Raw genomic sequence first — 22694 nt, 5'->3', positions numbered from 1 at the left:
TTGGGGAAGTCGTGGCAGGGATTCTTCATCAGATATAAATTGGATAGGATGGCCTCTAAAGTCTCTTCTGACTCCCACGATTCACCAGGTCTCAGGTCATTCTAGATTAGTCATTTCTTATAGATGATTCCTATTTTCTGTAGTATTTGGGGGTACATTGGAGTATTTTAGATGCTACGAATGAGCCCCAGCTTCTTTTTAAGTTCTGTGGTACTCCTTTCAGTCATGATGCACAGGCATGACCTTAGGAGTAATGGTGAAAATAAGAATGACAAGCATCCCTAGCTTGTATATGCTAGAGTGGGGCAGCGAGGGGACCAGTGCACGGAGTCTGCAGGGACGATGAGTGCTTGTGATGTGAGGGCTTTCTGAGCTCTTTTCAGGGCCAGTTTCCTCCTTTGGTATCTACGTGGCTCTAAGAAGCTGTGGTATGAGCAGCAGTTGCACCCTGGGAAAAGCATCTCCGCACACGAGCTAAACCAGGCTTCACACCCATTGGTGAGTTAGGTGGGCAACTGCCCCAGACAGGTGAATGGGTGGAAGAGATCAAGTTGTTCCAATGACCGGGACAATGATGGGAGTGGGTGCTGTGTGGCACTTGGAGCTTGACTAGAACCTGAAGATGCCAAGGCCATCCTCTTCATCCCAGACCACCACCAGGCATCTTGATTTTTGCCTTGCCTGGTACCAGATCTCAATGACTCTGGGAGAGAAAGTGAAGTCATGACCATGTGAAACGGCCATTTAAATCTACTTTATGTATGAGTCGAAGGACCGCATCCAGGGATGCCATTTTGGCACTCTTTGAATACCGAGGACAACAACCAGATGGCCCAGTCCACCTGAAATCAGGAAAATCTGAGCTCAAATCCTGTCTCACTTACTAGCTGTGTGACCCTAGGCAAGTCATCTTGACTCTGCCTCGGTTTCCTCATTTATAAAATGATACAAAGAAGGAAATGGCAAACTACTCCAATATGTTTACCAAGGAAACCTCAAATGGTGTTACAGAGTCAGACAAAACTGAAACAAATGAACAACAAAAAACATTTATCTAGCATTTTAAAGTTTGCAAAGCACTTTTCACACATCCATTTGATTCCTACAACAACCCTGGGAGATAAGGTCCATTACCACTTCCATTTTATAGAAGAGGATACTGAGACTGAGACAGGTTAAATTATTTGCTGAACTCACACAAGTAGCATTTTTCCAAGGCAGCATTTGAACCCAGGTCCCCTGGACTCCCAAGCTGTTTGTGAATGAGTTGTGCCTATTTGTAAATTATTTATTTCGAACTTGGAAAGCATTTTTTTCAGAAGGACAATGTATGTGCCTGTATAGTACCATTTATGAGAGCAACTGGCCTTAGAGGAGTCTCATATCCTTTGGAAAAAGCCCAGGAATCGTCGGAGGCATTTTTCCTATTCTTGGCTCCAAGAGGGACAACCAAACCTCTCCCCCTACATGGAACCCGACTCCAACTCTGTAGACCCTGACTCTTTGAGAACCTATGCTTCCATGCCTTGTATATGCTGATTTATTTCTCAGCACAAACATTCTTGAGAGACTAAGGAAGGGCTCAGAAGATGTCAAATACACAGCTATTTCTCATCTTTTTCTTTTAAACCCTTACCGTCCATATTAGAATCAAAACTGAGTACTGGTTCCAAACAGAAGAGTGGTAAGGGCCAGGCAATGGGGGATAAGTGACTTGTTCAGGGTCACACAGCTAGGAAGTGTCTGAGGCCAGATTTGAACCTAGGACCCCCTGTCTCTAGACCTGGCTCTCAATCCACTTATCTACCTAGATGCCCCCTCCGTCCTTGTTGCTAAATTTGAAACAGAGACATCACTGACCACTCCTTAGTGTACTCTGCCCAAGATGTTCATTTATAGGTCAACTTATATCCATGACTTCTTTGCGAAGGACTAACACAGAGCAAAACCAGACACACAGGGAAATTCATCCAAATAGCTAGACTTACTAATACTAAATTGCTCTGCCTTAATGAAATCTCATTTGGTTTTCCTACTCTCATTTCTTCTTCTTCTTGTTCTTCTTCTTCCACCTCTTCCTCCTCCTCCTCTTCCTCTTCCTCATCTTGTTCTTGTTCTTCTCCTTCTCCTCCTCCTCCTCCTCCTCCTCCTCCTCCTCCTCCTCCTTCTTCTCCATCATCACCATCACTATCATCATCACCATCACCATCACTATTACCATCACCACCACCACCACCATCATTATAATCATTATCACCATAGCACTATGTGCCAGGCGCTGTGCTAAGAGCTTTACAAATATTACCTAATTTGATTCCTCGGATAATCCTGGGAGGTCGGTATTATTATTAACTCCATTTTTATAGATGAGGAAACTGAGATAGGCAGATGGTAAGTGACTTGCCCAGACGTACACAGCTAGGTCTTCCTGCCTCTAGGCCCAGTTTTCTGTCCACTGAACCACCTAACTGCTTCTACAACAGTCTTCCAAAATGTTTGATAACAGTCCCAAAATATGAGCCCATTTAGCCGCAGCCCAGAAGCTTGGATCATCTTTGCTTTTATTATTGGCTCGTAGGCAGCTTCCAAGGGGAAAGAGAAGCTGTGGATCTCATTAGAGGCTGCCTTCCTGTCCTCCAGAACAATTGCCCTTTCTTCCTGGTTGTAGTAACCTCCTCACTGACCTATACAATGGGGGAAACCAATCTTTGTGAAACAGATGGCTGGGTGACAAGGCTCCAGTTTGAGTCTGTACTTTTCTGTTAAGGGTCAGGTATAAACTTACCTGGAATACTTGATTGGGTGAGCTGAGGTTTGGTGCCAGATGCTAAAATTAAAAAATAAAATAAAATAAAACTTTGATTCTGTTGGACAAGTATTTATTTTCTCTTTCTTCTTCTAGGGTTTGAAACTTGGCTGTGCACTATGGGTGAGGGCTGAGACCTGACCTGATTCATTGCTATAGGGATCTCTTTTCCACCCCACAGCAGATTCAGGTAATAAAATTGGCCACCAGTCTGACCTAGAATACGAGAAATAATTCTTTAAAGAAGGAGTTGGTGCGAATGCAGTATCACTATTTCAAGGACCGTCCTCTAAGAGAGTGGGCTGCTCTAGACTATGGAAACTGTCCTTTGGAGGCTTGATTTAGAAGACTGGCTTGAAGAGGACTGCAAGTTCTGATGCCAGGGAAATGTAGTCCATAGGTGAGGGCTCCATAGTGTTCAAGAGGTAGTCTGAAAGAGGAAAAGGCTCTGATTTTCTAATTAAAGAATTAGGATGGAGTTCAGTTGAGTGAGAGTTCAGGGTCAGAGATGGCAAATGAAATAATCAAGCAAGGGGAAGGTAACCTGTGGCCCAGAATCTGAGGCTTTAGCCTCATCTAGATTGGGTTCAATCTTGAAGGCTTCTCAAGAATAACTCTATGTCTTCTGCTCTCTATCTTAAGTTGAGTCTCCCCAGATGGGGTCTTTCTGGGGAACCATTAAAATGATCCATACTTCTGCACCTTCCGTAGAATCTCCATCGTGGGCAAAGAAATTCAGAGTCAATGAAGAATGCAGCAAAATCTTTGTCTCTCCGCGTCCTGTGTGGTGGATGTGTGTGTCTGTGCATGCATATATAGACATATATTTGTATATGCATATATAGGAGTGTATATGTAGGCAAATGCATTTATTGTGTATTTATATGTTATTTATTGGTTTTTCATTCATTTTGTGGTTCCAGTCAAGTCTGATTCTTCATGATCTGTGGTCCATATTGCCGGTGGCATTTTCTTGGCAAAGATCTGAAGTAGCTTGCCATTTCCTTCTCCAGTGGATTAAGGCAGAGATTAAATGATTTGTGCAGGGTCACAGAGCTAGGAAGTGTCTGAGGGCAGGTTTGAACTCAGATCTTCCTGACTCTAGCCCATGCTCTCTCCATTGAGCCACTTGTCTGACACACACACATACACATCCATAAATATATTACACACACTCAGAGAGACATGAAGTCCTCTCATTTCCATGTGGGAAAGATTTTAGGAATGTGAGGAAATTCAGGAACCCTCCCTTCATTTCTTTTTCATCCCTTGCCTACAAAGTTACAAAGAAATATATTTCTCTTTGCTGTCAGGAGGAACTTCTTAGAAATCAGAATTATTCAAAAGTCAAACAGGCTGCCTCAAGGAAGCCGTGGGTATCTTCCTCATGGGAGGTCTTTAAGCAAAGGCTGGATGATAAGCAAAGCAAAGAAAAGCACCCTTTTATGAATGGGGAGGAGGATTAGATGATCTCTGAAGGGACAGACATTTATACAGGACCTACTCTGCGCCACTTTCCAAGCATGATCTCCTTAGATCCCACCAATAACCCTATGAGATGGGTTTTGCTTTTATTCCCATTTTACAGTTTAGGGAACCAAAGCAGCCAGAGGTCAAGGGACTTACACAGGTCACAGAGTTAGTAAGTGTCTACAGCCAGATTCTACCTTAGATCTTCCTGACTCTAGGGCTAGATCTCTATCAATATACTACATTTCAAGAATGGAGGACAGCCTTTCGCAAGGCATAAAAATGGGAGATGGAGTATCATGAGTGAGGAACAGCAAGGTCAAATATTTGTTGAATTGAATTAAGAGCACAACACTTAGGAAGGAGTCAGAAAGTCCTAATTTCAAATCTGACTTCAGATATTAGCTGTATGACCCTGGTCAAGTCCCTTAACCTTATTTGCCTCAGTTTCCTCATCTGTAAAATGAGCTGGAGAAAGGCATGTCCAACCACTCCGTATCTTTGCCAAGCAAACCTCAAATGAAGTCATGAAGAGCCTGACAAGACTGAAATGATTAACCACAAAGCTTGGGATATAGAAAGGAATTCTTTATTTGCTAAATGTCTGATACCTACTTCGGGCCCATTAGGAAATAAGCTCATCCATCTGCTGTGTTCAGTCCTTCCAGATGAGAATGATTGGAAAGATGCAATTTATACCCATGCTGAGAAATGAGGTGATTCCACCACACATGCCAAAACTCATTAGGAAATATCATTTCATTATCTTGGGGAGGAATTTTGTAGGGATTCCTGCTACCTGCCTGTAATCTGTGACTTATTAGATTGTTGTGTGGTAGAAGAAGAACAGGTTCTGTAATCAGAACCAGGTTCAAATTCCACCTCTAACATTTATTACCGGAATGACTGGGCAGCTCAATCAACTTCCCTAGACCTCATTTTCCTTATTTGTAAAATAAAAGGATTCCACCAGAATTGAGAGTCCTTAACCTGAGGCCAATGAACTTAAAAAAAATAACTTGGAGAATTTTATTTCAATAGAATAGATTTCCTTTGTAAAATTCTACGTATTTTATTTTACATATTTTAAAAACATATTATCTACCAGCTTGACAAAAGAGTCCACAACACACATAAAAATTAAGACCCTCTTTACTAGATGGTCCCTAAAGTTCCTCCAGTTCATATTTCTGACTCTAGGCAAGTTCTAGGAAGTTTCCTAAAACACATAAAGGTTAAGGGATTTGCCCAGGATCATGTGGCTAATAAGTGTCAGAGATGATATTTGAACTCTGGTCTTTTGCCTTTAAAGCGAGTGCTTTGGCCACTATAAATACCTTTGCCTATATTACCCATAATAAATGCTAAATAAATTTTTGTTGGATTGAATGTTTGACCAACCACTCCATATGTTGCATTCAAATAAATGGGTCTATTCTGCTGTTTTTGTTTTTGCTTTTCTTGTTTAAAATCAAGCTGATTGGTTCTCACTTCATTCATCATTAGCTCCTTTAAACCTGTGGATCGGAGCCCCATGGTGAAGACCCACTAATTCTAAGGGTTCTTAAAGCTTTGTACACCAAGGATTAAGGTTAGTCATTCGGGGCCCTGGGGTGAGTCACATTTCCTACTTTCTTCATTCCTTTGCTATTCATTAAAGCAGGGCCTCCAAGGTCCCTGGGAGGGTCCCCTATGGAGTTAGGAGGACCTCTTTGCCGGTGAGTAATCTGGAAGGGTGGAGTAAGCTTTAAGGTGCAGAGAAGACTAGCCTCCTTCTAGGACAGCACCAGGTGAGCCCCAGAGGCAGGAGAAGAGTCGCAGAGGAACTCTTTTGCAGTTCCAAATACTGACCGATCCGTGTTTCCCATGATTATAGACCCACGAGAGCTCCTGAAGGACGTGTCCCTTCAATCTGTCTAAGAACTGTTGCTTCCAAATCATCTGCCCCTCTAGAGAAAGGGTTAGAAAAAAAGACTATCGAGGTTCCTTTTTGTTTTGTTTGGATTGTGGGAAACATGGAGAGGCATTCCTTCCAGGCAATTTTTGGGGGGGTCAGTGAGGTGGCTCAATGGATTTGGCATGGGGCATTGTACCCCAAAATTATAGAAGTGTTTCAGGCTAAACAGTGGGCAGGAAAATTCCTTTGCTCCCTTCCATCCTCCAGACTATCTGATAATGACCGTCCTTGGATTGTCCTTTACATTTGAGATGGACAGAGATACGCTTCCAAGCTAAGACATCTATCTGTCCCCTAAACAAGAGGGGAATCCCCTCTGTCTTCAGGCAAACCTTCCCCTGCCACGTGCCTCAGTGCATACCATGTTGGAAAGAGTATAAAGATGCCAGAAGGAGCATCTTTTCAGTTAGGCTGTCCTGGCTGGATTCCACAATACCTTCTAAATGAATAAATTTCTTTTTTTATTTTTAAGTTTTGGAGTCTTACATTCTTACAAAGGTGCCCTTACCAAACCCAGGGGGTTCACCTCAAGTGCCCCCCCACAACAGATTGAGTCAGGCTTAGAGATGGGAGGTCCTGGCTTCAAATCTGTCCACAGCCACTTCCTAGCTGTGTGACCCTGGGCAAGTCACTTAACCCTCCCTCCCCCCCCTTGCCTAGCCCTGCTAGCTCTTCTGCCTCAGAACAGATACACAGTATTGATTCTAAGACAGAAGGTAAGGAATTAAAAACAATGGCTTGAAACAAATTGAAGCTATGGATTAAGTAAAATGATATTTGCCCAAATCAGACAGGAATCCTTTGGAGCAATATGGCAGTAGTATTGGGCAATTTCCTCTTTTTAATATACTTGCACAACGATTTGCAGTTCTCTTATATGTTAGAGAACAATTTTTGTTTGTTTGTTATTTTGTAACAAATATCTGCATGTGTCCAATGCTTACTATGTGCCTGGCACCATGCTAAGTGATTCACAATTATTATCTCATTTGATCCTCACAACGATTCTGGGAGGTGGTGTATTATTTTCCTTATTTTACAGATGAAGAAACTGAGGCAAACAGAAGTTAAGAGACTTACCCCAGGTTACACAATTAGTGTCTGAAGTCAAATTTGAATTCAGGTCTCCCTGATTTCTGGGCTGGCATTCTCTCCCTTGTGCCACCTGCTTATATACACTCTACATGTACATAACCGTTGTATGTACATTATATACATACACCCACAGAGTCTTTGAATTGGACACTCTCCTGCTACAAAGGACTGGCTGGCTCTGGAAGTTTTCTTACTTCTCTTGACTCATAGCTCCCATTCAGGAAAGCTGGGAAATTCTCTTCATTGTACCCTTGCAATATATTGAGATATAAACTCCACCAGCCAGAACAAAGCTTATAATTTTATTGCCAAGAGGAGACAAAAGAGAAACGTTAGAATCAGTGACTGTTAGCCCCAACGATCTGTCTCAGACACATGTATAACAAGTAGGAGAGTTCTTTTACCCCCAATCTGTTCCAGGTTCTGTCTTTGCTCTCTGCTGGTTGCAGGAGAGACAAGGGATGCTGGGTTCTGTGTGGAGGGAATTCCAGCCCTCCCCCTCCTGGATTGCTGACTCGGTTCATCCCATTTTTTACATACCAGCACTTCATCCCTGAACGTAAATAAAAGGGTGGGGGTGGACTCGCCTGTCTCTACTTCCCCGAGCAGACAGGTGAGGCAGACGGAGAATCTTGCAAGGTGAGCTACACGGGGTCAGACTTAGAGTAGGGAAAAGAGACTTTAAATCTATGCTTATCTACCTTTTTCTAGTTCAAGTGATTATTAATAAACTTTATAGAAACTGAGAATTTAGAGATATTAATTTTAATCTAACAGTTCTTTCTTTGGGGATTAGCATTTTGTCATTATTCTCCCCAGAGAGTGGAGGAGAGGGATAACTATTAATTAGGGGAGAGAAGGAAAATGAACAAAAATAAATTCTGGAAGGAAATAAAATTCTTATACATAAATACATATATAATATGACAATATAATATGAATATATAAATACACATGCAGATGTGTATATATATATATACATATATATACACAAGTGTATAAAGTTTCAAGACTATTTGAGGGATAATTCAACCATCTTTCCCTACTTTGACAATATTCTCCTTTTCCCCCCAGGCATTGTTTACATTTATCATGCCATTTAACTCATTCTTAAGGGAAATTCCATGAGGTAGACAAGGCAGGTATTAGGATTCCCAGCTTACAGATGATGGAACTGATCCTCGGGGGGCCTAGATAACTTTGTTAAAGTCATCTAATAGTTAAAGGATTCTTTATCATTTATTTTGGTGTGGACAATGGTTCCCCATCTTCAAAACTCTTTTGTCTGGGCCCTCATTCTATTAGGAATTTGCTTGGCTACGTAACTATCTTCATTCTGATCATTTAATTTTTGTTATTCATTTGATTTTTTTCATGTTCTGATTATTTTGTCTTACAGACAAATGTGGCTACAATGAACCTTAAGAAATGATCGTAGCCACAATCCCTTTTAGGATGAGTACAACAACAGCTTCTACTCTCATTACCAACACCAGCTCCCCATTCTAGAGCCCTTTAAGATTTACAAAGCACTTTCCTCAGCACAAACCTGTTGGGTAAACATCATGAATATGATTACCATTTTACATGGAGAGACAAAGGTAGAACAGCTAAGAAGCACAGTGAATAGAGTGCCAGGTCTGAAATTGGGAGGAACTGGGTTCAAATCTGACTTCAGACATTTCCTAGCTGTGTGACCCTGGGTAGGCTAGTCCATGTCACTCTTCTGTCTTAGAACTGACACTAAGACAGAAGTGAAGGGTTTAAAAAAGAAAAGAAAAGGAAGGAAAGCTCAGAGAGGTCAACTAATTTGCTTAAGGTCATACAGCTCATAAAAGCCATGAAACTTTTTTTAGTTAAAAAAACAAGGAAAGTTTCCTGAGTCAACCTATTTCCATGTTTACAACCTGGGATGTTGAGAAACTTCTTGATAATTACAGGATTTCGTAAAAGCCCAAGTTATTAAAGTTTAAAAAGTTACCAAGACTGAGGTACTAAGACTTTGGGGATATCCTGATAGTCATAAACCACCAAGCTTTGGTTTAAACTCAAATTATCTATTTATTTATTTATAATTATATAGATATTTTATATATCTATTATACTTTATATATTATATATAGCTAATATATATAATTACATATATAATTACACATATAATTATAATAATTATCTAATTATTTAGAAATGGAGACTCTTTGGACACCAACTTGTAGTTAATAATGGCTCCACATTCCAAAAGAAATGGGTCATAATGGATAGATTTGACTTCAGACACTTCCTAGCTAGGTGACCCTGGGCAAGTCACTTAATCTCAATTGCCTGACCCTTAACTCTTCTCTTGTCTTGGAACCAATACTTAGTACTGATTCCAAGAAGGTAGGTAAGGATTATTAAAATAATAATAATAAAAGGGTCTTCTAGGGCTTGATAGCTTACAAAGGGCTCTTCTTAAAACTATCTTATTTATGAAGAAAACTAGAAGAGGTATTTTTTTTTCCTACTTAACCACTGAGGAGAGAGCCTCAAAGAAGTTAAATTTCTTGCCTAACACAATTGGGAAGTGGCAGAACTTAAACTCAGACCCCAGGTACCAAGTCCAGAGATCATTCCCTGTCTCCAGAAAATTGGCTCAGATGACAACGTGAGGATTAGCCTAGTGGATGAAAAGATAAAGAAATGGAGGGACTTTGAGATGGGCAGGACACCAGCCTCGGATTACTTTCTTCTCCGCTAGGAATTAGCCCTTGTTTTTGCACCTGGATTGAGGGTATGTGAGCGGGGGCAGGCTGGGGAGGAGGTCTTCCAGGCTATGGTCTTAGGGTAGGAAAGCCTAGAGTGTCCCAGCCTTTTTTCTGTGCTCGGTTGTCTCCATGCAAGTTCAGGCAGGGTCCAATGTGTGTGTGTGAGTGTGGTCACCAGACAGTCAGGAAGCTGGTCACCTGCTAGGCATAAGGAGGCGGGTTTAAATGTCTAAAAGTAAAGAACAAAAGTTTCGCAATAGGCTTTGTGGGTTCAGATAATGGAGAAGTATTGCATCACTGATGTGAAGGGTCCTATGGAAATGCCTGAAGCTCTGGGAGCTCAGGAGGAACATTCCCCTCCTTATCTATAGATATTAATGCGCCGCCCCACAGCTGTGGGCAGCTGGTTGATTCATTCGGGGTCTTGAACCCTGTCGCTCCGACCGGAGCAGTGAACTCGGTGGTCTCGAATTACTGAACTGGACGGAAGAGGCTGACCCTTCCCTCTGGCCCTCTTCCTCCGTGATATAAAGCCAGGGCACGCTCTTTCACGTCACGTAAACGCCTAGCAAAGACAAGAGCCGGGGAGGCGCATGATTTTTGGGGGAGAAGTCCGCGGGTTTCAGGGGGTACCCATTTCCTTGGAGGTGGCTGGTCTAAAAAAAGCAAAGCCCAGGGAGAATGATGGTCTGCATTCTTGGCCTGCTGATCCCCGACCTTCAGCCCTTGAAATTCGTTTACTTCTACACAGAGACATGTGTGGATATATTGTATATTTATATACAAACATATCCATAACTAGGCTTTTGCTCATTGCTACCCATTCCATCTGGCATCTGGACGTCCTGGCAAGATCCTCAATATTGCCTTTTATAAGTAAGCCTCCTAAGCAGTCTTTAGCCCCTTCCTCTTGGGGGGAATCTCGTTTTCAGCATTGTTTTTGCTCATTGTTTTGCTTCCACCCCTGGGCCTTTACCTCGTTTTCTCTCTTCCGGCACCCTTGGGGTCCCTTGAAGAAGGAAAGTCTTCCTGCCCGAGTTCCAAGCCCAGCCCCCTTTGGCTTCCCGTCAAAAATGTTTCTCTGGGACGTTACCAGGACCCTCAACCCAGGCAGTGTCCCACAGCACACTCATTCTTCTTGCCAGAAATTTCCGACTAACCTTTCTCCCGGTTACAGACACTCACTCAGCCCCTTTGGCTGAGCAGAGCAGCACCGAGGAGAGCTGAGGCGAGCTGCTCCTCACCTCCGGGGGCAATCCATCAACCGCAACAGGTGGATGGAGCTCGAGCCAGGTTTGGGGTTAAGTCCCGGGGATGTACATTTAAACTGAAACTATCTGCCTTCAGGGAGCTTCTGTTCTAATGGGTGAGGCGACATACCGCTCTGTGAGTACATATACCCTATATAGACCATGAATGCAAGGCCCTGTGGGGAGAAAGTCAATCAGCATCCGGGATGGGGGTGGAGGCGGAGGTGGAGGTGCCAGTGCTTGGGAGGTGAGGCGGCTCGGAAAAGAAGAAAGCCCTGGAGTAGAGTTTGAAAGAAATCCGGGATGCTAAGACCGAGGTGAGGAGACACCGCATTTGCCACGGAGAACAGCCAAGGCAGAAGTCTAGAGAGGAGAGTGTCGTCTGTGGAGCGGCAGCTGGGCTGCTCTACGCGGATATTCAGGGTCATGGAGGGGAGAGATGTGTGAGAAGGAGCCAAGACGGGAAGAAATAGGAATGCCGAGCCATTGTTGGGTAGGGAAGTAACCCAGTTAGACGAGGAGCCCTTTAGGAGGATCAGATCACTTTGACTTCCCAGTAGAGCATGGATAGTCGTGGGGAGAATTTTGAGCTAGGAAACCCCAAAAGGAAGCTGGGGGGGATTGTTGGGAAGAGGGGTTGAATTCCTTAACTAGGGAAGTGGCCACGTGAGTAATGAGGAACAGAAGTCTGCAAGACGTGTTGTTGGGATAGGAACAAGATGCAGCCATCGGATCTGTGGAATGAGAGAGAGTGAGGAATTGAAGGTGACTGAGAGGTACAAAATAGAAAAACTGAAAGGATGGGGAAAACCTTGAAAGTAATAGAGAAGGGAGCAGTTGAGTGGCTCAGGGGATAGAGAGTCAGGCCTAAAGATGGGATGTTCTGGGTTCAAATCTAGATTTAGCTACTTCCTAAGCTGTGTGACCCTGTACAAGTCCCTTAACCTCCATTGCTTAGCCCTTACTGCCTTTGAACCAATGCATAGTATTGATTATAAGACAGAAGTTAGGTTTTGGTTTTTTAAAAGAAAGATTATTTGAACATGTTGAGTCCCCAGGCCCTGTAATAAATTTTGTAAAGATGTTAATATTCTTGCAATATATTTAATGAGCTTATATGGATGGTATGGTCCTCTATAGGATCCATTTTTAAAATTTAAATCTTTTGTCTTGGTATCAATTCTAAAACTGAGGGACAGCAAGAGTTAGAAAATTGGGGTTAAATGGATTCTGGAGGGTCATATAGCTAGGAGTGTCTAAGGCCAGATTTGAACCCAGGACATTCTATCTCCAGACTTGGCACACCATCCCCTATGCTACCTAGTTGCCTCTGGGATCCATCTTATTGGTTAAACTTAAAAAAAAAAAAGGTAATGAGATGAACATTGTCAGGAATTGAGAACAGCTCATTTTCTGACTGTTAGATAAATGATAGGCTTCTGTATATTTCTACTTACACATCAATATGGATATGTGCATGGATATCTATTGAAGTAACTCACATTCATATAATGCTTTACAGTTACAAAGGCTTCCTATACAAATGCACCTCTCAAAGACCTACAGAGTGCTTTTTTCCAGCCATGAATTGTCTCCTTTTGTCAAATGTAGCAATTAAATTTCTAAGAAGTTAACAGGCTCCAGAAGAGTAATACAGAAGACAAATCTTCTATTATACTGAGCTTCTGGCTTTCTTATGTATGCCTTTTAGAAGTCATTTATGTTCATCCATCCATCCATCCATCCATCTGCTCGTCTATCTATCTTTATGTCTGTCTGTCTGCCTATCTGTCAGTCTAATTGTCCCTCTGTCTATCTGTCTGATTCTCTTTGTCCATCCTTCTATGCATCCATCCAGCCATCCCTGTATATCCATCTCTCTTCCCTCAGTTTTGTCAATGCCTTTTATTTTTCTGTCACAGTCCTCTCCTAATATGCTCCCTTCTCCCAAATTCTGACTTTTCAACCCTCTCATAACAAGGAAAATAATTGAGCAAAATCAACTAACATAGTAACTTCACAACAACTCTCCTTCCATAGTCTCCATCTCTATAGGGAGGAGAGAATTATATTCTGTGAGTTGATGTAACAAATAATCAGATTGACTGTCCCTTGGCATACATGAGATTTTTCTTCTCCTTGGAGACAGCAACTACTAAGTTATTTGCCGGATTTTGTGTTAATCACACATGTCCTGGTATTATTGTATTTGATCACCCAGTCTGTAACTAGGATCCTTCATTTTCCTCTTTCTTTAGCACCCATTCTCCTTCTTGGATAACTCCCTTTGAGTTCCATTTCAAAGTCCATGCCTCTTATCATTTCTCAAGACTGACATTTCTTTCCAAAACAATCAGTCAAAACCAGACTCTCAAAACAAGATCCAGAAGGAGGCAGCTAGGTGGTTCAGTGAATAGAGGGCTAAGCTTGGAGTCAAGAAGACCTGAGTTCAAATCCAACCCCAGATATTTACTAGCAGTATGACCCTAGGCAAGTCACTTAATCTCTGATTGTTTGATAAAAGAATTCACTGCATCCACTCTAGAAAGAAATGGCAAGTTAATCCACAGTCCTTGCCAAGAACATTCTATGGATAGCCATGGTCCATGGGATCACAGAGAGTTGGATACAACTGAATAATAACAAACATCGGTACTAGAATAGTTTTTTGTCCCCAGAGTTCCATCCATATCCATATTCTCTGTCCAGTGAGGTCTGTTTAGAAGCAGTCAATGCAAATAAATTTCTGATCAGTATAAATCAGAGTAGATAATGAGCAGTAAGGACAATTCCCTTAGTACTTGAAGTTTTTTCTTGAAGCACCATCATGAACTATTATTTGTCCCTGGAAACTTCAGCTTCATTAATTTCCTCCTTTTACCTTCTACAAGAACCCTCATTTTCTTATCTTCCTGTAAACTCAGGATCTTCTATACATCTGGCCTCAAGACCACACCTTCCTTCACCTCTTCCTTGAAATTTGATCACTAATCTTATGTTTTGCTTCAGTGAATTTAATTGGAAATATAACCCATTCTTTTGTTCTTTCCTTGTTCCTTAGAACTTCAGGAAGTTACCTAGGCTGAGTTTTATTTTTTACTTTTTTTTTAAAGTAATAGACTTTACCTAGGAGTAGTTTTGAGGACATTCCTGTTGCTATAGTCATTTTTCCTCCCTTATTTCTTCTGTGGTGTAGTCTCATCTCAGCTTCCCCAAAGCTGGGAAGTGCACTACCAAGCAGGTAGGATTTTATTTTCCTTCCATTTTCACTTTTATTTGGTCTTTTTTATTGATTTCCTTTTGGGAAGCATACAATACACTTTGATTTGTTTCCAGGCATGCTAACCAAACTAACCATGCCATCCTTATGGAAGGTAAGAATCACCTTTTCTTGTTATCCCTTTTTCTATTGCCACTAATCTAGTAATTTATTTTTATTGGAAAACAAACAAAGAAAGTACAACTAGGGATTAAGGAGGACCAGGAGTTTTCATGTTAACACTCAGCCACTGAAAGGATCTCTTGCTTGAGAACAGAATGATAAATTCTTTTTTTAAACCCTTATCTTCTGTTTTAGAATTAATACTAAGCATCAGTTCTAAGGCAGAAGAGCACTAAGGGTTAGGCAATTGGGGCTAAGAGATTTGTCCCAGGGTCACACAGCTAGGAAATGTCTGGGACTAAATTTGAATTCAGAACCTTCTGTTTCTGGATCTGGCTCTCTAGCCACTGAGCAACCTAGCTGTCTCTAGAGTACAATTATGGATTAAGGAGGAGGAGAGGGAGTTTTAAGTTAACACTCAACCATCACAAGGACCCAGAGAAAGAATAATACATTCTTTTTTTAAAAAAAACCCTTACCTTCTGTCTTAAAATTAACACTAAGTATCAATTCCAAGGCAAAAGAACACTAAGGGTTAGGCAATTGGAGTTAAGTGAATTGCCCAGGGTCACACAGCTAGGAAGTCTCTGAGTCTAGATTTGAATCCAGGACCTCCCATCTCCAGAACTGGCTCTCTATCCATGAAGCTATGTAATCATCCCTAGAATGATACATTCTTTTTGCAATAATTTTAAGATTATGAGCCAGTAGTCAATTAATCAATCAACAAACATGTAAGAAGGATCTAGTATATCGAGTATTATGTTAGGTGTAGAGGTACACAAAAGTGAGGCAGTCCCTACCCTCAAAACGCTTATGTTCTAATAATGAGATATCATCCATTGACAGATAGATTGACACAGGATACATACAAAACATTCGCAGAGACTTGGAGGGGCAAGTGTTGTTTGCCCTTCATTTTGAAGAGGACCAATGGCATCATGGAGTGATGTCTTGACTTTGCATGAATCAGATTTAAGCAAGGCACAGTTTCACCAGGTCATCAATCTCACTCCCTCTTCAGAGTACAGTGGCAAGACGAAAGTCAGGCCAACTGATAGCCCAGGATGCAGCGGATGACCTTGGGGTCTTCAATATTTGACCAAGCTCTAAGTGCTCTGTGGCACCAGCTTCAGCCACCTTCACAGCCCTCGGAACAAATTGTTCTCATCCTCTCATTCTGCCAGGGAGTCTTCACATGCTTGGAGTAAGCAACCCTCCCACTCATCAATAGGTGTGAGATTCCCTCAGTTACCCTCAACCTGGTTTAGCTTGTCTATTGAGACGGTTTTACCACAGTGGGGCTGCTGCATATGCTACAGCTTCTTGGAGCCACAGGAGAGTTAGGGGAAAGGTGGATGAGCAGCCCAGAGGTGCTAGTTCTTCTCCTTGTACACCCCAATAACACCAAAGAGAAGGAAGAAAGACCTTTTGAAGGTGCTAACTCATTAACTTTCTTTTGAAGGCAGCTAGGGTTTCCAAGAGGCAGAGATGAAGAAGAAGTAGGTTTCAGGTCTGAGGGACTTCCTATACGTGGAGATAGGAGAGATGGAAAATTCCAGTTTGCCTGGATTGCAGAGTGTGTGTGTGTGTGTGTAATCTTATAATCCTAGCTAATTGTGTAATCACTCCAATAACCATTTTGACTTGAGAAGACAATTTCCTTATGTGTAAAATGAAGTGCAGTTGGAAGAGATGACCTATATGGCCACTTTTTCTTCTCTGATACTAAAACTACTGTGGGTTCTCCATGGATGAAAGGGATTCCTAGCATTGAGAAATTAGAACACTGAGATTAAGTATGAGAATCCTTCAGGTTCTTTGGTTTATGACAACATTTTTGGTTCCTTCTCATTCTAGGTGGGTTTTTAACATGAGAAAAGGAAGAAGGTATTTGAGGGGCTTGACTTTGAGTAGAGTTGACTCTAGAGGAAGTAGGACTGAGAACTAATACGATGTAGAGTAGAGATAGAATTTAAAAATGGTCCCAGGTCAAGTGGTCCCAGTGATCACAAATCAATATTTCCAAAAACAAAGAAAATGAGATTCTTCCTAATCAGTTATGAACTTCCTTATCAGGTGTCACAAAGTTTTTTTAATGAACTGTTCTTGTAATGTGGTATTTTATCTCTCTTCTATATTGAAGTTCTTGAATCATAAATTTTTAATGTAAATATAGTTATCAAAAATATTTTGATTTTTAAAAAACCAAAAAGAACTGGGCATCAAATGGTACTGCTTCTGCCTGAATATTTTGTTTTTTAAAAGAATGTATTAAATTTATTAGATAGTAATAAGGTAGCAAGTAAGCCCCTTTTGTGTACTCTACTGAATTCTTAATGTATTTTAAAATATTTTCTTGAGACTTTTTTCTTTCTTTTTTTCATATTTAAAGATGCAAAAGTAATGGTCTCTACCCTCAAGGAGATTATAGTCTAATGGGGGTGACAATGTAAGGTGATATATATATATATATATATATATATATATATATTTATATATATATATATATATGTGGAGAGAGACACATATACGTGCTCAATAGGTTTCTGCAATGCAGAAAACTAATTGGTAGAATGGCTAGAGCATCAGGCCCAGAGTCAGGAAGAACTGAGTTCAAATCCAGCTTCAGACACGTACTATCTGCATAACTTTGAGTAAGTCACTTAAGTCTGTTTGCTTCAGTCTCTTCATCTATAATAAGAGCTGGAGAAGGAAATGCAAACTCCTTTGTCAAGAACACCCCAAATGGGGTCAGGAAGAGTTAGACACTTCTGAAATGATTGATTAACAACCATGTGCATGATGCATACAGACAGATACAAGTTAATCTTGGATAGGAAGGCATTAGAAGATTGGTGAGTCTGGAAAAGCTATCAGCTCTATAGTGATATAATGATGGGGAAATGACCCACAGCATAAGGTGCTTACAGTCATTTCTTCTTTTCCAAATTAATCAAATAAGGCATTTTCATATGCTTGCAAAAACAAAAATAAAACATGTCATATCTACCATTCATTTTATTTTCTTTCTAAAAGATTTTTCTTCTATTTGTTTTAAACCTTACCTTCTCATAATTAATATCAAGAATAAGTTCCAAGGCAGAAGCACTTTAAGGGCTAGGTACAGGGTTAAATGACTTGTCCAGGGTCACATAGCTAAGACATATCTGAGACTAAATTTGAACCCAGGTCCTTCATCTCTAGCCCTGGCTCTCTATCCACTGAGCCACCTAGCTGCCCTATCTTTCTTATTTTAAACAATTAAAATCATACTGGCTAAGAAGCCATCTATCTGTCTTTGTGCAATGAGTGTGACCAATATGTTTTCATTTTAAAATCTGGCGGCTAAATCCAATGATTATTTCAATGATTCTTTATATATTTGCAAGGGGATAGTACAATGCTTCAGCTACCTGTTAGGTAATAATTCTGGCTTTCTTTGAACACTCTGTCACACTATAGGACCCTGAGTGTATCTTTGACAGCTTTCTAGGGAAATATTAACTAAAAGTAAAAGCTTTCTATAAGATCATAAAATGCTACTAGTGTTATGGTTCTTTTAAGTTAATAATTAACATTTATTTACCTGATTTCTTTCTTTGATTTTTTTTGGGTAATCATTCTTAAAGCTGTTTACATGTGTGTCTTTTCCTGGATGCAAACAGTTCAACAGATTATTTACTGCCTCTTTTTTTTTTCAAAGTTCTCAGTGCCCAACCCAAGTTCAAAGGCTGATGGGAGAGAAAAACCCATGAATTGGTTTGCTTGAGGGAAATTTGCTCAGTGGATGGGATCTTGGCTCACAGGAAAAGATGTTAGACCCTCTCTGGCTTTTTTTCAGCCTTCTGGCTGTGACTGCAGCTCAAAACTCCATTGAAGAAGATGCTAAAACATTTCTGGATGACTATAACGCCAAGGCAGAAGAGTTATCTCATCAAAGTGCACTTGCTTCTTGGGAATATAACACTAATATTACAAACGAGAATGTCGAAAAGATGGTAAGTTCAGTGAGTTCTCGTGACTATGTATGAATATTTGTTGTTTCTTAGGGATGAGATTGAACTGTGTCACAGCTACCAAAATGGAAAACAAATGAGCTTAAGAGTCAAGCTGCATTTCCAATGGAGTGGGGGAGAATCTTTCATCTCTCTTATTCAAGATTCCCAGAAGGATTAAATTTAAATACTGTATTGTGGTATCAAGATTTTGTGACTTTGGGCAAATCATATCTCTTGGGCCTCAGTTTTCTCATCTGTAAAATGAGAGGCTTAGATTCATTCTTCTATAAATACCCTTTCAACTCTAAAACAATACGTTTGTGAGCAATCTCTGTCTAGTTTCTAGTAAATGAGTTTCTGCCTCATGCAAGATTGCCATCTCTAATTCTCATCTTGTTTATAATTTCATTGTATTCCTAAATAAATGTGATCCATTATTAAATTCATAATGACCCAAACTTCGGTGCCAACAGAGGTATACATGCAATGTTGTGTAAATGGAGAATTTTTGAGAAATTTAAATTCCTTTTAGTAAAAGGGTTAACAAGTAATTAAACCCTGGCCATGTGTTAGATAAGTAGAGACTTGGGAATTCTTATCCTAGTTGTCACAAAGCTCTAAGGGACTTCCAAAGGTCAGTCAGTCTATCCAGAGACCTCTGAGCAGAACTATATTTAAACCATCTTACATAGATGCTAAGATGTCCTGGGAACGCTGTGATATTCTGCTTGGCATCTATAAGTGAACATTTCATTGTAAGTTAAGAGGAGGGATATTTAATCTCCTGTAATGCTTAGCTCATTTCTTCCTCCGAGAATGAAAGTCTGGTTTTAATCCCTTTCCCAGATCCCCTCCTAGTTTCCAAATTGGAGAGGCAGAAAGTAGCAGTCTATGATCTGCAGGGCAGTTCGCTTAGACTGGCAGATCCCAAAGAGCTGCCTCTCAGACCAGGGAAGATTCCTATGTCAGATGGCTCTATGAGATGGAAGAGTCTGGGACTTCCTGGGTGCAATGCTTTTAAAAACTGTTTGGGGAGTTCAGAAATTACATCCTGGTAGAATGGGACTATAAGCTGTCCAGTGAACAATGCCTGTATCAATGCTTGTTGACTGACTAATATTCTGGGAAGACTTACTCATTTGACTACCTGTCATTCAAAAGCCTATAACCTCAGTTGAAAGCTTGTTGTTGTTTTTCTTCTTATCTAAACCCTTTTAATGCCAGAAAATGCAATAATTCTAGATCTTTGGTAGCACTCTATAGTTTATGGAATCTTCCCGATAGGAGGATTTATTTTTTAATTTTTAATATATTTATATCTTTATCATATTTATAATGGAATATTCTGCATTCATTTAAGCTTCATGAAGCCCAGGATTATAACTTAATGAAACTGTATCTCTACGTAGTTTAGGCTCTTAAATCGGTATTGAATGAATGGACGGATGAATGAATGATGCTTAACTTTTCATGCAAAGTATCTTCTCCAAAATGGTTATTTATGGCTATTTGGCTTCTTTCTTTTGGGTAGTGAAATGATTGTATGATTTTTATTAATTTTCATTCTTTTATTACTGGCTTAATTAACTTGTTATAGTAGAGGTAGATTATGGCTAACTGCATCAGATAAGGAGAAACCTGAAGAATATTTCCACTATGCATCTGGAGTCAGGATTTAACACTTGCTATAAAATGAAATATAGAAATGTTTGCTGAAATAATCCTTGGATCATTACATTATATTGTTATCACCTTATCCCCACTTATCTATTAGAGCCGAAGCAACAAGTGGTGATACATAAAGCACTTAGAAGAGTTTGTACCTAGCTAAGCAGAAGAAATATATTGACTTCATTATAGGAAAAATGCCAAACCATAAATTCATTTAAGTGCCACTGTGTGCAGAAATACAGGATGCAGAGTGATAGGTGTTGGTAGAGACACAAAGTACCTGCCAATGATACACTTGGAACAGCTAGGTAGCACAGTGGACAAAACCCTGTGCTTGGAATCATGAAGACTCATCTTTGTGAGTTTAGATTTGGTCTCAGAAACTTACTAGTTGTGAAACCCTGGGCAAGTCATTTACCTCTTTTTGCCTCCGTTTCTTTCTCTGTAAAATGAGCTAGAGAAGAAAATGGCAAACCACTCCCGTATCCTTGCCAAGAAAACCCCAAATAGGATCATGAAGAGTTGGGCATGGCAGACAAACGAATGTGATAAATATATATAATGTTTTCATTTGGTGAGTAGATCGTGCAAATATTCCCCCCATTTCAGAAATGGGAAAACTGAGGTAGAAGGAGTTTAAGTGGCTTGCCCAAGATCACCAACTAGAAGAAGAATCCAGGATTCTTGACTATATAAACCTTGTGCTCATTCTATTACATAACTTGGCAAACAGTGATAAGCTGGAATCTAATCATCTTTAAGGAGAATGAGTAAAAAACTCCGATGTACTCAGATCTAAAGTGTGCTACAGTGTTCTAAGAAGGGTGGGTGAGAAGGAAAATAGTTCTTCCTCATAAGCACTGTTTAAGACCACAAACCTTGTTTGTGCTTCCCAGTGGACAGTCGTAAAATGAGGAGTGAACAAGTCAGGAAAAAGTCAAGGCTGGAGAATTAGCTGGTCTTGGGTGCTTAAGAACACAAACTTCTGCAGTTCACAAGACGTGTTTATAGGGGAGGCAAAATACAAGCAAAGATGAGTCATCTTGTCCCCGTTGTTTTTCTGAAGTGTATTTGAAGGACAAAATCCACAGGGCAGGAATGGGGAAATTGTCATTCCTTGTGTGTCAAAGGTGAAAGAGTTGAAGAATTTGGTCTAAAAAATTCTTGTGAAGAAGAGTGCATCTTAGTGCACCATAGATGAGAATGCAAGCCACAAGTGTGACTTGTGGCCAAGAACTGAAGCTCGGAGTTTATGCAGATCTGGTTCTATCTTGGGGACTTTTTATCAATCAGATTCTTTGGCGTACTCTTTGCAACACACTCAGAGTTTCCCTGGGTCCATCAGAATATGCTTTGTGTCTAGATCTTCCTAATAAAAAGAAAGAGGCCTTTTGTACCATTCAGGTTAACAACATCAGATATGCAAAACGCCTTGTTTAACCTTTGGGTTAAAACTCCGTTGAGTCTCAGTGATTCTCAAAAAGAAAAAAAAACCCAACCCCCCCCAAAAACTATGTAGACTTTTCTAAGATCACTGAGCAATTTTGCCCATAAGGAAATATAGACTTTACTAAGTAGTTTGTCCAAAGTAACACTGACAATGAGAAGACTCAGGATTTGAACCCAAGTTTTCTGATTCTAAATCTCTCCTCCCTTCTACCTGACTATAATGTTAAACAAGACAGAGAAGGCTACTGTTTAATAATCAGATCTTTCTTATCTTTGGGTCTTTGTTTCTGAAAGGAAATCATTGTGCAGAAACTAGACTGTTTTTAACACTATCTTCATTATTTTTCAATTGAAATAATTTAATTTCACAGTTTCCTTTAAATTTGTAAAGGCAATATATCCTTCATATAAAAACAGTAGTGAGTAAGCAACAGCTTGCATTTGGGTGATACCCTTTGAGGACATAAGGTACAACAATACTAATTGGTTTGGAGTCATCGCAATGATCCCAGAAGGCAATTATTGGGTAATTAGTAGCTCATATTGTAATTTTTTAAACTGTTAAAAATTTTAAATTAAAAATGCATGAGATCAAACACATTTGAGAGAACCAACATAAATGGTACTCTTGGCAATTTTAGAGAAGATCATAACACTTTCCTTCCAAGATGACAGGTCCCAAGGTGTTAGTTACAATAATTAATTGTTAATAAATGTTAAATGATACATTTTTATTTCTATTTATTAAGTATGTACTATGTGCCAAGAACTGGGGATTCAAAGACAAAAGTGAATTGGTCTTTTCCCTCAAGGAACATGCACAGAGGATCTCCCTCATGCTAAAAGCCTTTCTTTCGGTTTTTTATTCT

The 22694-nt window shown here is 40.2% G+C and overlaps 1 protein-coding gene across 9 annotated transcripts in view; it reads left to right on the top strand.

Moving 5' to 3' along the window:
- Nucleotides 1-22694, top strand: part of ACE2 (angiotensin converting enzyme 2) — an 85246-nt gene that overhangs the window by 3443 nt on the left and 59109 nt on the right. Inside the window, exons 2-4 of one of the 9 annotated variants that reach the window (XM_007500874.3) lie at nucleotides 2903-2996; nucleotides 5783-5867; nucleotides 18411-18705. The exons of 1 other annotated variant lie outside the window; for it this stretch is intronic. In XM_007500874.3, coding sequence (XP_007500936.2) covers nucleotides 18520-18705 — 186 coding nt within the window. In that variant the 5' untranslated portion in view covers nucleotides 2903-2996; nucleotides 5783-5867; nucleotides 18411-18519. Of the gene's footprint in view, nucleotides 1-2902; nucleotides 2997-5782; nucleotides 5868-7889; nucleotides 7968-11316; nucleotides 11459-16443; nucleotides 16784-18410; nucleotides 18706-22694 lie in introns of those variants that run through there. 7 more of the 9 variants (XM_056808470.1, XM_007500875.3, XM_007500873.3 and 4 more) reach the window with 7 other exon arrangements.

This window comes from Monodelphis domestica, chromosome 8, assembly GCF_027887165.1.
Source record: "Monodelphis domestica isolate mMonDom1 chromosome 8, mMonDom1.pri, whole genome shotgun sequence".
Taxonomy (NCBI): Eukaryota; Metazoa; Chordata; class Mammalia; order Didelphimorphia; family Didelphidae; genus Monodelphis; species Monodelphis domestica.
This window is presented reverse-complemented; position numbering and strand designations above follow the sequence as displayed.